The sequence below is a fragment of the Balaenoptera physalus genome (assembly GCF_965194825.1).
Source record: "Balaenoptera physalus genome assembly, chromosome: 15".
NCBI lineage: Eukaryota > Metazoa > Chordata > Mammalia > Artiodactyla > Balaenopteridae > Balaenoptera > Balaenoptera physalus.
Window position 1 is genome coordinate 77,464,942 of NC_138894.1, and position 15,210 is coordinate 77,480,151.

The 15,210-nt window shown below is 57.7% G+C and overlaps 2 protein-coding genes across 7 annotated transcripts in view; one reads left to right on the forward strand and one right to left on the reverse strand.

The window, feature by feature from the left end:
• Positions 1 to 12,479, forward strand: part of OTOF (otoferlin) — an 89,315-nt gene extending 76,836 nt beyond the window's left edge. For 2 of the 3 annotated variants that reach the window (XM_082428034.1, XM_082428033.1), the window contains 16 exons: positions 595 to 624; positions 1,044 to 1,175; positions 2,876 to 2,942; positions 3,801 to 3,937; positions 4,041 to 4,175; positions 4,539 to 4,676; positions 4,979 to 5,106; positions 5,224 to 5,394; positions 6,040 to 6,200; positions 6,873 to 7,015; positions 7,387 to 7,475; positions 8,973 to 9,071; positions 9,223 to 9,464; positions 9,591 to 9,769; positions 9,875 to 9,975; positions 12,081 to 12,479. In XM_082428034.1, coding sequence (XP_082284160.1) covers positions 595 to 624; positions 1,044 to 1,175; positions 2,876 to 2,942; positions 3,801 to 3,937; positions 4,041 to 4,175; positions 4,539 to 4,676; positions 4,979 to 5,106; positions 5,224 to 5,394; positions 6,040 to 6,200; positions 6,873 to 7,015; positions 7,387 to 7,475; positions 8,973 to 9,071; positions 9,223 to 9,464; positions 9,591 to 9,769; positions 9,875 to 9,975; positions 12,081 to 12,261 — 2,133 coding nt within the window. In that variant the 3' untranslated portion in view covers positions 12,262 to 12,479. Of the gene's footprint in view, positions 1 to 594; positions 625 to 1,043; positions 1,176 to 2,875; positions 2,943 to 3,800; positions 3,938 to 4,040; positions 4,176 to 4,538; positions 4,677 to 4,978; positions 5,107 to 5,223; positions 5,395 to 6,039; positions 6,201 to 6,872; positions 7,016 to 7,386; positions 7,476 to 8,972; positions 9,072 to 9,222; positions 9,465 to 9,590; positions 9,770 to 9,874; positions 9,976 to 10,452; positions 11,377 to 12,080 lie in introns of those variants that run through there. The other variant, XM_082428035.1, reaches the window with a different exon arrangement.
• The window catches only part of DRC1 (dynein regulatory complex subunit 1), a 51,487-nt gene continuing 47,739 nt past the window's right edge, over positions 11,463 to 15,210 (reverse strand). For 3 of the 4 annotated variants that reach the window (XM_082428017.1, XM_082428015.1, XM_082428018.1), the window contains 2 exons: positions 14,922 to 15,024; positions 13,540 to 13,791 (listed from right to left, as the gene is read on the reverse strand). In XM_082428017.1, coding sequence (XP_082284143.1) covers positions 13,735 to 13,791; positions 14,922 to 15,024 — 160 coding nt within the window. In that variant the 3' untranslated portion in view covers positions 13,540 to 13,734. Of the gene's footprint in view, positions 11,655 to 13,539; positions 13,792 to 14,921; positions 15,025 to 15,210 lie in introns of those variants that run through there. The other variant, XM_082428016.1, reaches the window with a different exon arrangement.

The window sequence follows — 15,210 nt, forward strand, 5'->3', positions numbered from 1 at the left end:
AAGCCTGTTCCTCCTGGAGGCAGGGGCGGGGTAGGGAAGCCCCCTGGTTTCAGGCCATCAGCGAACCAAGAGGGCGGCACAGACCTGAGCTGCCCCATCGTCCCACAGGCCCTGGACTCTGGTGGGGCCCTTTTCACCAGGTTCCTCTTCAGCTGTGTAATTTTGTGTCCACTTACTTTTTAAGACACTTGTCCTTCATCCAGCCAACATTACTGACCTCCAGCTTCATGCCGTGTCAGCCTCCCCTCTTGACTCTGACTGCCCACTGCAGTCATCTGGGGAGTTTACAACTCTCCTGGTGCCCAGTACCCCCATTTGGACTCAGTGGAGCCCTGCAACTGATGATTTTTAAAAGCCCCCAGTAATTCTAACGTGCAGCCAAGTTTGCAAACCACCACCCTGGAAGGTCTGAGGACACATCTTCGAGGCAGACCTTCCACAGACCCAGAACTGGCCATGAGAGCACAGCGCTCACGACACAGGGAACATCCCTGCGTGAGCGCCCTCTCCTCCACCCGCCCTGGCCAGCCGCTACCTACCACTTCCGGCCCCAGTGGCTAAGTCTGTCCCTGTCTCCTTGGTTCCTTTCTGCAGACTTCTGATGCCGTCATCAAGGTGGATGTGGTGAGTGTGGGGACCAGCCGGGGGGCTCTGGGGAGAGAAGACCCTATACTACATAGGGTATCAGGCCAAGGAAGACAGCATCAGGGACCGAGCCACCCCGTAGCCCCTGATGCCCCGGCCATCTCACCCCTCCAAAGAGGCAGAGGGAGAGAGCTGTTTGGGCTGCAGGGCCCCTGAGAGACAATCCTGCCTTGGCTGGGGGCTCATGCTGGCTGGTCATGACCCTCTCTGGGCCGTGACATCCATAAAACAAGGCCCTGCCCCTTTGATGTCGGTAGCCCCACAGAGCCTCCTGGAGCCCAGGGCTTTCCTGGAGCAGATGGTCGGAATGAACGGGGGACCCCCGGATTGTTCAGGGCTCCGGGAATGGCCAGGGTGCGGGGATGTATGCAGGACTCTAGACCTAGCCAACCCTGCAGGCTGATGAGGAGAAAGAGAGGAAGAAGAAGAAGAAGAAGGGCAGCTCAGAAGAACCAGAGGAGGAGGAGCCAGATGAGAGCATGCTGGACTGGTGGTCCAAGTACTTTGCCTCCATCGATACCATGAAAGAGGTGAGGCCTCGGCCTGGGCAGGGGGCCAAGGAGGGACTGGGCTGGGAGAGGGGACCCCAGCTCCACATCAGACCCTCCTATCCAGCTTCTTCCCCACCCACACCAGAGCTGGCTCCCCCACTCCATCGACATGAGCTTGTGGCAGGCTGTCTCACAGCCTCGAAGTTCTAGCTCACCCTTTTCCAGGATGGAGGTCCAGTCTACCTTCCCTGCCTTGGTTTTCTCTAGTCCTCATTCATTTCTTCCACAAATATCTCTTGAGTATATATGATGAGTCAGACACCAACCTAGGGGCTACAGGAGCCAAAAGATAAGATTGGCTACCTGCCCTGAGTATTTACTGGACATGCGAAATGGACACGTAAGCAGATACACTACCATGTGATAACAAAGGCAATTCAGTGCCTGGGGGCATCAGGAAAGGCTTCACAGAGGAGGTGACCTTTGAGGAAGAGGAGAAATATGCGCTCAGAGGCCAAAGAGAACAACAACTTCTCAGGAGTATTTGCACAGCTACTATTATTTTACATAATAATACACAGCTGTTTTATTTTACATGCCTCCGTCACTGTGGCTGTGAAATGTTCTTCCCCTATTGTGTGCACATGGGTTCTGTCTGCTGAGCCAGATTGCAAGTTCCAGAAGGCTCATGTCTCCTCTTCCTCGTTTGTCTCTCTCCACACTGCCAGCCTACCTCAGGGCACTTCTTGACTGACCGACTGACCAGGATGGACGTGTGCCCATGGTTGTGTTTCCTCAACCCAGCTGATCCAGCCACATTCTCTCCCCAGGCCCTTTCTATGACCCGAGTTGTGTGTGATGTTTACCATCCATGTTAGAGCACAGGTTAAACTGCTGTAGCAAGTTAGATTGATGTGAACAAGAAGAAGGTTGGTATGGTGATTCAGTGGGGTCAGGGACCAAGACCCTGCCATCTTGTTACTGGCATCTGTGTGGTTAGAGATGGCTTGCCATCACGTCCTAATACTAGTCCACGGGAAGGGTAAAGAGAAGAAGGGGACGCATACTCCTTTCCTTTTAAGGTCCCAGCCTAGAAGCTGCACATATCACTTCAGCTCACACTGGCTAGAATCTAGTCCCATAGCCACACTTAGCTGCAAGGGGGGCTGGGAAATGTAATCTTTAGCTAGGTAGCTATGTGCCAAAAACTTTTAGAGAGCAGGAGAGCAGATAACTGGGGGACACCTAGTAGTATCTTCTCCCACCAACATCTCCTGAATTCAAGTTGGCCAGGCTGGAGCTCCAAGAGGCTGCTCATTGTCTCCTCAAGTCTATTCCTGTAATTTGCACAGGCTGCCAACAGGTGGCGGTGACACCTTGGGTGAAACCTGATGATTTAGTGTACAGTGTGTACTGACTGAAGAAAATAAGGCACATTTTCTTATTCAGTTATACTTTTCTACATTAAAATAATAATACCACTAAGAAGCAACATTAAAGAGCACATATTTTTCAATCATACACAATTAAAGAATCATAACCCCTAAGTACAGTTAAGTCACATTGTACACATCATAAACTTTTTTTTAACCCACTTAAGCACATCATGGGTTTGAAACCCAATGGAAAAGAGTTTCTGCCTCTAAGCATTTAAGACTGGTCTAAGACCACAGCGTGGGTTCAACAAACCCCTCCCTAGGAAACCCACCTTCCCTCCTCCTCACCTCATCTTTTGGCAGCAACTTCGACAGCAAGAGGCCTCAGGAACTGATTTGGAGGAGAAGGAGGAGATGGACAACACTGAGGGTGAGTCCTGGAGCCCTGGATCTCTGCCTCTCCCTCCCGGCCCCCTGGATGGGTGGCTCCCCTGCTTGTCACACCAGCTGCTTCTCTTTCCCCTTCCCATGGGCCCTCCCAGCTGCAGCAGCCAACAGCAGATCTCACCAGGCATCCCTGGGCACCAGAGAGCAGGCTGAGACCCTTATCTAGAGTGGCTTTTACTCTGACCAGTTCAGTAGCCACAGTGAGGGACAGACATTTAGAGTCACAGACATTTAGAGTCACAGAACATCAGAGCTGGAAGGGATCTCAGAGCTCACCCCATTCAGCATTTTCCAGACCTTTTCCATGGAACACTATTAATGGGTCTTCTGAAGGGAAAAGAGGGTTCTGGGGTCAAATGGGTTAAACAGGTCCCTTGGTGCAGGACTTTTCAGTGCCTTTAATATACAAATGCTATTATAAATCTCTAGAAGGAAGACATAATAAAATATTTCCCCAGCTTATTTTACATATATATATATATATCTTTTCTTTTAAAGCATTCCAAGAACACCTACACCTAGTGTTCCATCGAATGCTGTTTGGGAAATGCTGATACAGAACAATCCTCTTAATGAGGCCAGAGAGCACAGTGAGCTGGCACCAGACCCAAGCTCCTTCCAGGCCCCTCTCTGTCAAAGGGCACACAACAGTCTTTGCACATTCCTGGCAGACTGGTGCCCTGCTCCCACGTGAGGCGGGCATGCCAGGCAGCATTGTCTGCATTTTCTACAGATGAGCACACAGAGACCTGCAAGTTAAATTAGCAAAGCGACAGAGCTGGGTCTCCAACCCAGGCCTTCCTGCCAGATCATTTCTGCCTCCTTGTCTGTTTCTGGCCAGGCCTGAAGGGGCCGATGAAGGGCAAGGAGAAGGCAAGGGCTGCAAAGGAGGAGAGGAAGAAGAGAACCCAGAGCCCAGGCCCAGGCCAAGGGTCTGAAGCCCATGAGAAGAAGAAACCCAAGATTGATGAACTCAAGGTGAGGGTCTGGGAGCAGACCTAGCCAGAAGGTAGGGTCACACCGGGGGCAAGACAGAGGCCAGTGGACCGGCCTCGCCCCCTGACAGCCCGGCCTGGCTCAGGTGTACCCCAAGGAGCTGGAGTCAGAGTTCGACAGCTTCGAGGACTGGCTGCACACGTTCAACCTGCTTCGGGGCAAGACGGGCGACGACGAGGATGGCGCGACCGAGGAGGAGCGCATCGTGGGCCGCTTCAAGGTCAGGCAGGGAGCACAAGTGGGCCCTAAGTCCTGAGCCCCCCCACCAGCTCTTCTCCCCACCCCAAGCCCGGGGCTGACAGCCAGGTGGAACTGTCAGCCAACCCGGTTGATAAAGTATGAAAATACTTCCATGCTGATTGATAAAGATCATCTGCCCTAAACCCACTTCCCCACTCCACCCCCCTCAGAGTTGCCCCCCCACTCCAGCCACTCCCTGCAGAATCCCTGACTCTCCGTACCCCAGCAACTAAAGGGTTAAGGCCCCACTGCAGCAGGGTGCAGACCCTGAGTGCTATTTTGAATGCCACTCCTGCCTGTGCCATGGGAACCTGCACCCTGACCCACGCTTGCCTCGCCCCAGGGCTCCCTCTGCGTGTACAAAGTGCCACTCCCAGAGGACGTGTCCCGGGAAGCCGGCTATGACCCCACCTATGGCATGTTCCAGGGCATCCCCAGCAATGACCCCATCAACGTGCTGGTCCGGGTCTACGTGGTCCGGGTGAGAGTCCCCTCACATCCTTTCCCCAGGCTCCCAGTCCTCCTGCCCAGGGAGGGCTGAAGCAGCTACAGACTGACAGCCCCCAACTGGAAGACACCAGGGAGGTCAGCTGGTCTAGTGCCATCCTTTATAGAGGAGGAAGCCAAGGCCCAGAGAGGGTCAGGGACTTGCCCAGGGTCACACAGCAAGTCTCTGGTCCGTGCTCCTGCCCCTCACTGTCATGAGACCATCAGGGAGAGGGGCAGGGACACTGGAAGACGAAGGTGCCCAGACCCTGCTCAGGAGCACCCCTGCCATCCCAGGCCACGGACCTGCACCCCGCAGACGTCAACGGCAAAGCCGACCCCTACATCGCCATCCGGCTAGGCAAGACTGACATCCGTGACAAGGAGAACTACATCTCCAAGCAGCTCAACCCCGTCTTTGGGAAGTAAGGCCTCCTGGTGTCCCACTTCCACCCTGCCCCGACTTCCCCAGAGCAGACCACCTCCTACTCCACCCTACCCCAGCCCAACCCTCGACCCTTCTCCCAACCCTGTCCCACAAGGTCCTTTGACATTGAGGCCTCCTTCCCCATGGAATCCTTGCTGACGGTAGCCGTATACGACTGGGATCTGGTAGGCACCGATGACCTCATTGGGGAAACCAAGATCGACCTGGAGAACCGCTTCTACAGCAAGCACCGCGCCACCTGTGGCATCGCCCAGACCTACTCCACGTGCGTGGGGCGGGGCGGGGCAGGGCACACCTACTGCACCTTGACTCCAAGAACAAGATGCAGACCGTGGGATTCGGGAAGGTGGACATATTATGGTTTCTGTCCCAGCCAGGCCTCCACCCCAACAGGTTCTGGGCTCAGCCTTCAGGGGCCAGGACTGCAGATTGCAAGACAGGGAGAGAGACAGGGGATTCCAGGACAGAGGAAGCAGGATGAGGAGAGAAAAGCGGGCTGGGAGGAGAGGCAGAAGTGCACTAGGAAGAGTGCGCTGAGGATCTGGCCGCCCTGTGCCACTGCCAGGCTGCGTGCCCCTGGGCAAGCCCCTTAGCCTCTTGTGTTATCAGTTTCCTCAGGGAGTCTTTGAAGTTCCGCTGGAGTGGACACAGTGGGGGGATGGTGCGGGCTGCCCTGGGGGAGGCTGGATACTCATCCCTGGGACACTGAGCACGTGGGCCGGAGCCCAGGGCAGGAGGGATCGGCCTGCAGCAGCCCTGGTGTGTCAGCTGATCCTGGAGCGCAGGGCAGGGCTCACTTGCTGACACGGAGCAACGGCCAACCTAAGAAAACTGGCCAGGACCATCTACCACCTGGGGATGGTCCAGCCGCACCCTGAGCCCCACCCAGCCCATGTGTCTCCTCCGACAGACACGGCTACAATATCTGGCGGGACCCCATGAAGCCCAGTCAGATCCTGACCCGCCTCTGCAAGGAGGGCAAAGTGGACGGCCCCCACTTCGGGCCCCCTGGGAGAGTGAAGGTGTCCAACCGCGTCTTCACAGGGCCCTCCGAGATCGAGGACGAGAACGGTAACAGGATGCTGGACGAAGCTACGGGGGTGTCAGAGGCCAAGGAAGGACCCACACTTCCCTGTGGTGGGACCACCCATCCGCTCATCACCCCAGTGTCCCCCTCCTGTCCGCCCAGCCTCCGCCCTTTCTCCCCATCCCACACAGCGCTTGCCCATTTGTCCCCTTCACTCTCTCCCCCAGCATCCCTGTAGGGTAGGGAGGTTCTCCTCATTCTGCAGGTGAGGAAACCGAGACCCAAAGGGATTCAGTGACTTGCCCAAGGCCACTCAGTTCTTACAAGGCAGAGTGAGGGCATAGACCCAGGTCGGTCTGGCTCTCCCCACACTTTTGGCCCCCTGGCACCTCCCAGAGAATCAGCAGGTATCTCTGCCAGGAAACCGGTGCCAACCATCTCCAGGGTGCTGGGACAGGATGTGGGTTTTTCTCTTCCTTGACCTCATAGCCCAGAATTCTCTGGTCAGGTTCTCCCAAGCAGAGGAAACCCAAGGACACAGGCTTTGCTGGGCCCATGAGGAAGCTGAGAACTTGGGCAATCCACATCTCCCTCTGTGCCTCAGTTTCCCAACAGTAAACTGGAGATGGGGCCTCTCTGTGCCCCTGAGTCCCTGGCCCAGCACAGGTCTCTTGTTCTGCTGAGCTCGTGTGTGAGCTCTCCACCGGTACCCACAGGGCAGAGGAAGCCCACGGAAGAGCACGTGGCACTGTTGGCCCTGAGGTACTGGGAGGACATCCCCCGCGTGGGCTGCCGCCTGGTGCCGGAACACGTGGAGACGCGGCCGCTGCTCAACCCTGACAAGCCGGGCATCGAGCAGGTGACTGGCCTGGCTGGGATCTGAGGTTCTTTGGTATTTGGGATCAGGGAGTCCCAACCTGGGTCCGTAAAAACAGATCCTCATGCTATTCACTGCGTTCCCCTCATACGCACACACCATGGCCCTTCGCCGTAACTTCCAGGGTTCGAGTCTTAACTTTGTGTGAGAATTACATCAGCTCAGATGGAGACCTAGGGTATCTCCCTCAGAAGCTGCCACTGGCTATTGGTGACATCATGGGAACTGCTGGCATCCAAGGATGAAAACTGATGAAATGGGTCCTGACAGAACAAAGGTTGGGAGGGAGAGGAGAGCTGGCCTTGCTGGGCAGAGGGAGGAGTCCGTGAGACCTGCCACACCTCCCTCCTCAGGGCCGCCTGGAGCTGTGGGTGGACATGTTTCCCATGGACATGCCGGCCCCCGGGACGCCTCTGGACATCTCCCCCCGGAAGCCCAAGAAGTGAGCTGCTCGGGCCCAGCACCCCTCCCTCCCTGCTCCCCAAAGGCATCCTTCCTGTAGGAGGCTCCAGGCCCAGGTCTCCCTAGTCAGTCCCATGTGGCCTTGTTGGGGGAACAGAGCAACCCATCAAGAGGGCTGTGGGGCCTGCTCTGGGCGGGTCCCCTTTGCTGCAGCAGGGGCCACACCTCTGTGGCGAAGTCAGTGAGGGCCGTGAGTTCACACCGGCACGCTCCGGCAGACTTTGTCCTCACAGACCCACTCCTCCACGTGCGTGCACACACACAGCGTCCCCGTGGGTTCCCACACACACACCCACAAGACACAGAGGCCCTGAGAGCCTGCTCTGCTCCCTGACAGTCCCCACTCCAGGCTGTTATTCAGCTCTACCAAGTTTTATTTAAAGCAACTGCTGATGAGATGCACAGGGCGAGTGCCCAGAAGAGGCGGGAGGGTGGGAGAGTGGGGAGTACTGGGTCAGGAGCTACGCCACCTGTCTCTCCTAGTTGACACTGGCCAGGTCACTTTGCCTGCCTGGTCCTCAGTTTTCCCATCTGTAAAGTGGCAGGATGAAGTCACTGCCAGCACTGGCCTCAGCGCCTGCAATCAGGGCCAAGTGCGTAGGCCTATGAAGTTGCACAGGACCCCACGCTTATTTCAAGACGGCAGTCTTAAAATTCTTAATGATTTTTAACAAAGGGCCCACATTTCCATTTTGCACGGGACCCCGCAAATTATACAGCCCATTCTAGCTGGCATAGTCTCCAGGTGGGACCCTGAGTCTGCTGTTCCAGGGCCCACCACCAGGGGACACCCCAACCCGTTATGTCTCCAGGACTTGCAGTCCAGGAGAGAACTCCAAGAGCCACAATCCAGTCAATTTTTAGTAGCTGACTCAACCTCACTCCTAAAGGTTGAGAGGTAACTACCTCATTTATCATGACAATTACACATCAAGGGGAAAATCCCCTTTGGGGACAAGGATGTAAAGGAAATCAGGTTCCATGGTGGTCCACAGCCAGCTGCTGGGCTTAAGTGTGAACTTTTATTAGAGCTGGAGTGGAGCTTCCAGCCCCTGGAGATGGGGGATCTTGCTCCTGACTCTCCAAGCCTCGCTTCAGCCACGCCCGCACCCCCCTGCACCCCCCACGCCCTCCCCTGCAGCCTGGGCAGCCTCTCCGAGGCCTGAGTCAGCCTCCCTGCCCAGAGTGTGCTCTGGGTCCTGGCATTCCAGCCCAACTGGCTCTCCCCCAACCCGGCTCTCCTCATAAGAGCCATGCTGGCTGGGGGACCCTTTTCTCTCAGCCTGGTGCCCCCATGTCTCCCCATCCCCTCAGCTTCTCCCCACATCTGCTCCCTCAGCCCCAGCCTGACCCAGGCCCCATGCCCACCCCAAGTCCCCAGGACTTGTCCCGGTCGTCTCATCTCCAGCCCCATCCTAGCCCCAAGACCCTGGAGAAACCCCCCGCAGGCTGCTAATCAGCCACTCCCCCTGCCCAGGTACGAGCTACGGGTCATCGTGTGGAACACAGATGAAGTGGTCCTGGAGGATGATGACTTTTTCACTGGGGAGAAGTCCAGTGACATTTTCGTGCGGGGGTGGGTGAGCGGTTCCCCGGCTGGGAGGGGGCTGAGCTGGGTGAGCCCACCTTCCTGCGAGGCAGGAGAGGAGGGAGAGGACAGGGGGGCTGTGGGTGGAGAGAGCCCCAGGTGTGGCCACAAGTCTGGAGCAGGCGACGATGCTCCACAGGTGGCTGAAGGGCCAGCAGGAGGACAAGCAGGACACAGACGTCCACTACCACTCCCTCACGGGCGAGGGCAACTTCAACTGGCGCTACCTGTTCCCTTTCGACTACCTGGCTGCCGAGGAAAAGATTGTCATCTCCAAGAAGGAGTCCATGTTCTCCTGGGACGAGACTGAATACAAAATCCCCGCGCGGCTCACCCTGCAGATCTGGGACGCCGACCACTTCTCCGCCGACGACTTCCTGGGTGCAAGGCTGGGACCGGAGCAGAGCGGGCAGGGGAGGGGGAGGCAGGGGCAGGGTGAGCCCAGCCCAGGTTTGGGGGTGCGGTCAATAGTACTGGATGTCAGAGCTGACTCTGAGGTCGCCACAGGGGCCATCGAGCTGGACCTGAACCGGTTCCCGCGGGGCGCGAAGACAGCCAAGCAGTGCAGCATGGAGATGGCCACAGGGGAGCTGGACGTGCCCCTGGTTTCCATCTTCAAGCAGAAGCGTGTCAAAGGCTGGTGGCCCCTCCTGGCCCGCAATGAGAATGATGAGTTTGAGCTCACGGTGGGCACCACTACTGCTGGGCAGGGGGCAGGGCTGGGCCAGGCCAGGGCGCTGGGGGCCTGGCACCTAACCCGGGCAACGGGACCATTCTGTTCCTCTCTGCAGGGCAAGGTGGAGGCAGAGTTGCATCTACTCACTGCCGAGGAGGCGGAGAAGAATCCAGTGGGCCTGGCCCGCAATGAACCTGACCCCCTGGAGAAACCCAAGTGAGTGCTCTGCCGGCCAGGCCCCTGCCACGCTAGTCCCTGGGGGCACTGGAACAGGAAGGGGGTGCCAGAACCTTCTGGTCTTCTTGCCCTCCACTCTGTGGTCACCTCTGCCCTCTCCGTCCCTTCCTAGGCCACAGCCTCATTGCAGGGGAGCCTCTTCCCTCCTCCCCTTCTCCCCAGAATCCACATCTCCCTCTGAGCCAGAGCATGGGCTACCAGTACAGGAAAGCGGCACCTCTCCCAGGGAAGGCCCCACTTAGCTGAGTCAAACGCTCTTCCTCTTTTTTGCCAAAGACAAACAGCTGCAATGGTGGACTCTGGGGCCCCAGGCAGCCTTCATGGCTGGGGGGGGTGCCTGGAACTAGGAACTCAGCCAAGGGTCGGCCCCCATCTTGGCCGGGGCCCTCACCACACCCCAGCCCTCATCTTCTATGCCCTTCCTCCATGCTGCCTCTGCTCCCCTTGCTGCTCCAGCCGGCCCAACACGAGCTTCTTCTGGTGCTTGAACCCTCTCACGTGTGCCCACTTCTTCCTGCGGCCCACGTGTCGCTGGCTGCCCCTCAACCTGCTGCTGCCCGCACTGCAGCTCCTCCTCGTCGCCCTTTTCCTCTACTCTGTGCCTGGCTACCTGGCCAAGAAGACCCTTGGGGCCTGAGCCCAGCATCCTACTGGGTCTGGTACTCCTCCCTTCCTCCGGGACCTAGGGCTTATGAGCTGGGCAGCATGTGGAACACACACACACACACACGCAAGTGCACACACAAGTATGCCCACAAGTGCACACATAAGGATACAGACAGCAACTTTTAAGCTTTCAAACAGTATCATAGACTCAGAACTGCAAATAACTGTCTTGCATGTTCACGTATTAGGCCAGAGAGGAAAAGTAAATTGCCCAAGGTCACCTAGCCATCAGGGTAGAGCTAGGATTCAGCCTCAGTTTTCAAACTGCCAATCCAGTGTCCTTTGCACTACACCACTCCCTCTCCCAGCAACAATCGGGACAGACTCTAACCCAGTTCCACTGGCAGAAAGAAGTTGAGCTATGGACGGGAAAGGGGAAAGGCTTTGGCTGGGATTAGCCACCAAGTCCTGAATAGTGTCTGCCAGTATCCTCCTCCCAACCCCAAGCCCTTTCCTGCCCTGCAGGACAGTGAGTATCTCCATCCCATTCAAACATCTTAGTAACAAGCACATGAGGAGCACAGCTCGGTGCCAGGCGCTGGGCTGAGAGCATCCCATGCACTTTCTCATGTCACCCTTTTACCAACCCCAGAGGTGGGGGTCTACTATTAACCCCATGGCACAAGTGAGGAATCTGAGGCTCGAAGAGGTGCCTAACTTGCCTGTCACCGCTGGGACTAGAGACCGGGTGCCCTGCGCCCACACCCCTGTTCTGCAGCCCCATCCGCGCTGAAAGGCTCTGGGGAGTGTGGTCCATGTCCTCCAGGAGCAGGAGGAATTTGAAGAAGCATATTCAATACTTTGATTTTCCATCTTGACATTTTATAGAACCTGTTGTTTCTGTAACACAGTCAACAGAATGTAAGCTCAACAAGCCCTTCTGGGCTAGGCGGCCCTGCAGAAGGTAGAATAGCGATCCAGCCCTGACGGTGGGCAGGTCGGGGTGAGGGTGGCGTATGCCCCACCGGGGCCCCTCACACCCCTGGCAGGACCTGGTGGGGACAGAAGCAGAAAGGGGGAGAGGTTGAGAAACACCGATCTCACTGAGAACATGGGGCAGCACTGGACTGTATACAAGGAACCGCTCAATAGGGGAGCTTTCTAATAATCGGAACTGCCTGCAGTGCTGCTGCCGCCTCTTCAAGCATTGACCTGCCATCACTGCGAGGGTGCGGGAGGTGTGATGGCTGCCCAGCTGCCAGAAATGCCGTCTAGGCCGCGGGAGGAGATGGGGCACCAGAGGGTCCTGCAAAAAGGACAGGGAATGCAGGCAGCAAACCTGGTGCTCAGAGATGGGCTCAAACCCTCCCTCCAGCACTCAGTACTTTGGGGACTCAGTACTCTTGGGGTCTAGTAGGGCTGAGGGGATGGGGTGCCTTGGAGATGCCACCAACTGACCAAGACTCTCCCTCCCCCAGCCGGCCCGACACGGCCTTTGTCTGGTTCCTCAACCCCCTCAAGTCCATCAAGTACCTCATCTGCACGCGGTACAAGTGGCTCATCATCAAGATCGTGCTGGCACTGCTGGGGCTGCTCATGCTGGCCCTCTTCCTCTACAGCCTCCCCGGCTACATGGTCAAGAAGCTCCTAGGGGCGTAAAGGCCCCGGGGCCTCCCTGCGCTCCCCTCCTGGGCCTGGGCATTTGCCCCTCCTCTGGCATGGAGGCCTCCGGTCCCAGGAGCCTTCGTCCTGCTGTCTGGGCTGGTGACACCCCCCCTCCCTGCCTGTCCTCACCACCCCAAGTCTGCTGCTGGCCGGGTCCCTCCCCTCTAGTCCCTGCCTGCAGGGTGGGGAGTGTGGGAAGGGGTGGGGGCCTGCCCCACCTTGCTGAGGGTCCAGAGGAAGCCACCCCAAATCCTCCCCAGGCCTTCCAGTAGAGCTTGAAAGCGTTAACAAAATTAACTGAGAATCGAGAATCACGTCATGGGCCAGTGCCCAGGGCTTTCAAAAGAGTTAATGAGCAAAAAGTATCACCCTCCCCTCCCCCAGACATAATCTTGCAAGGGCAGCCGACACTAGCAGTCTTGGCTCTGCAGAAGTGCGCCAGGTCCTTCGTGCTAATCCTGCGGGCTGGCTGCTTCCCCAGGCCGCTCCACTCGGCCCAGGCAGCCACAGCCCTGGGTGCACAAGCCCAGTCCCTGCCCAGCCTGTGGGTCCTGATGGCTTTCCAGAGCTTCCTCAGCCCAGGCTAGCGCTCGCAAGCCTGGACGTCCACGCCTGGACGCCCGTGCCCCCTTACCCGCCTGGCCCCTTCAGGGCTCACCCTTCCGGCCCTCCAGGGGCTGCCTGGAGTTTGCTTGAAGTGCTGCCCCCCTGCCTGCGTGAGCTGGGTTTCTCTTGGCTGTTTTTCCTTTCTCGAGTGGTGATTTTTCTCTTAATAAAAGAAATCAAACACTGAGCTGACAAGTCTGCAGTTGTCCAAGTGGGGGGACTGATGGGGGGCGGGGTGCAGGGTTGGCTGGTAGACTCAGTACAGAATGGGCCCCTAACCCTTTGGGGGGCCTTGTGGCTCAGGGTTCAAGGTGGGCCTAAGGTACAGGGCCATCTGCCCAGGCTGCCCACAGGAAGAGCCTCACACCACAGCCCAGGGGGCACCGCAGGCTGGAACCAGGGGCCCCAAAAGCTCACTAAAGGGTCCTGCAGGCCCAAGGACAGTCTGCAGGCACAGACCCCGAAATGGCCCAAAGCTCCAGCCGCCACCTGCAGACACCAACTTCTCCCAAAAGCAAGAAGGGAGCCCCGTGCCACAGGCCCTGTCCCACAGCTACAAGCCTGTTGTCAAACCACAATCCGAGGCTGGGGACAAAGTCCCCTTGTGACACAGAGGTGGGGATAGGGGCCCGTGTCTCACCTGACCTCTTTAAAGAGATTCAGACACAACTTTTTAAAGACTTTAATCATGCCTGCAGGATACAAGTAACTCCCCTTGTCACCTTATCTTGACAGGCCCGACAACAGCAGCTCTGGAAAACCCAGGGAGTGGGCCCAGGCAGCTCCCCAGGAGATGCCACCTCTGGCACCAATGCCGATACCAGCGTCGGCCCTAACATGACAGCCTGTCGAGGTCTGGCTCTATTTTGTGGGGACCCGGAACACCTGAGTCGGAGGAACTTGCAGTTCAGAGTTTATCTGGAAAAGAGTAAAGGTCATGACACTTCCCCCAGGGTCCCCCTGCCACAGGCCTCCAAATCCCTGGGAGCACCTCCTCCCCCAAACACTTCCGGCTGCCTGGGAAAGCCCGCAGCCTGCCTTCCTCCAAAGCCAAGACCTGGGCTCCTCGTCTGGCTTCTGCTCCAGCTCGTCAGGCTCCGGTAATGTTCTTAACCTTCCCCTCTGATCCATTCTCTTGAGCCCTCCCCTCCCCTCTTCACCTGCCCACCCTAGCCCCAGTCTGGCCCTGTGCTTCCCCCCTCCTCCCCATCCTCCTGCCCACAGTGGCCTTGAAGGAAGTATGGACCATACAGTTCCCAAACATCTGAGTCCTGTCTCGGGCCAAAAGGCCATCGTGACCCCCCGGCTCACCACATCCCCCCCTCACGTGTGGCCTGGGGCCTGAGACTTCACGGGCCACACATCCCCAGTGCGTGGGCGTGTGGCTGGCCTGGGCTGATGACGGAGGACCTGCGCTCAGCCCCGTGTTACGACCTTAAGCGCCACGTGGAGGATCCCACAGGAGCAGAGCAGAGCCAGCAACTGTGTTGCCAATGGACTCTTCCCTGTGGAGCGGACGGGGAGATCCTTCCTCCTGCCAAGCCATGGGGAAGTTGCCCCGACTGTCACTGGAGCAGGCACGAGTGGGGGCCAGTGCATATCTGCCCCAGTTGGAACCTCCCCTCCCCATGTCACATCCTAGGCCAGACACCCAGGGCTGGCAGAGAGGGAAGAGTCTGCCCTCTGGGCAAGTTACAGAGGCGCTGAGTTTCGATTCTCCTTTTTGTGAAAAAGGGGGAGAATCACTTCCGCCCTATCTGCCTCGCAGACTGGTTGTTAGGGACCAAAGAAGGAAATTCATGTGGAAGGGCTCTGTAAGCTGGGAGGCCAGCACTGGCTGTGTCACTGCCTCTAAGAGCCGTCCAGCAAGCGGCCGGTGCTGAAAACGATGGGCATCAAAGGGACACTATTACAGCCCGCATCTCAAAGCTCCCACGCCTCGTGGTAGGGTGGGGGCGGGGGTGACGCCTCACTTCCTAGTATCTCCTCCTGTCCCAGGGCCTCCCCCAGCGTCCCGCCTCGCCTCCCTGCAGGGGCTCGTCACCCACCTTGGAGTCTAGATACTGTTGCAGCAGCTGCTGGAGCTCTGTGTTCTGCCGCTCCAGAGAACTGTTTTCTATCAGCAGCTCGGCCCTCTGGGTTAGGACGAGGCTTTGGGCAGAAAAATCGGTTAGCGGCCCATTGAATCCTCCATCCTCTATCAAGTAAGGGCCAGGGGCTCTGCATTTCTATCTGGTTGGAGGTGGAAGAGGACCCCAGAAGTCTCGCCCACCAGAGCAGCCCTCCCGCCCTGAACGAGCCAGGCCAGCGGGAACAGAACAGGGAGGGCGGGGCCAG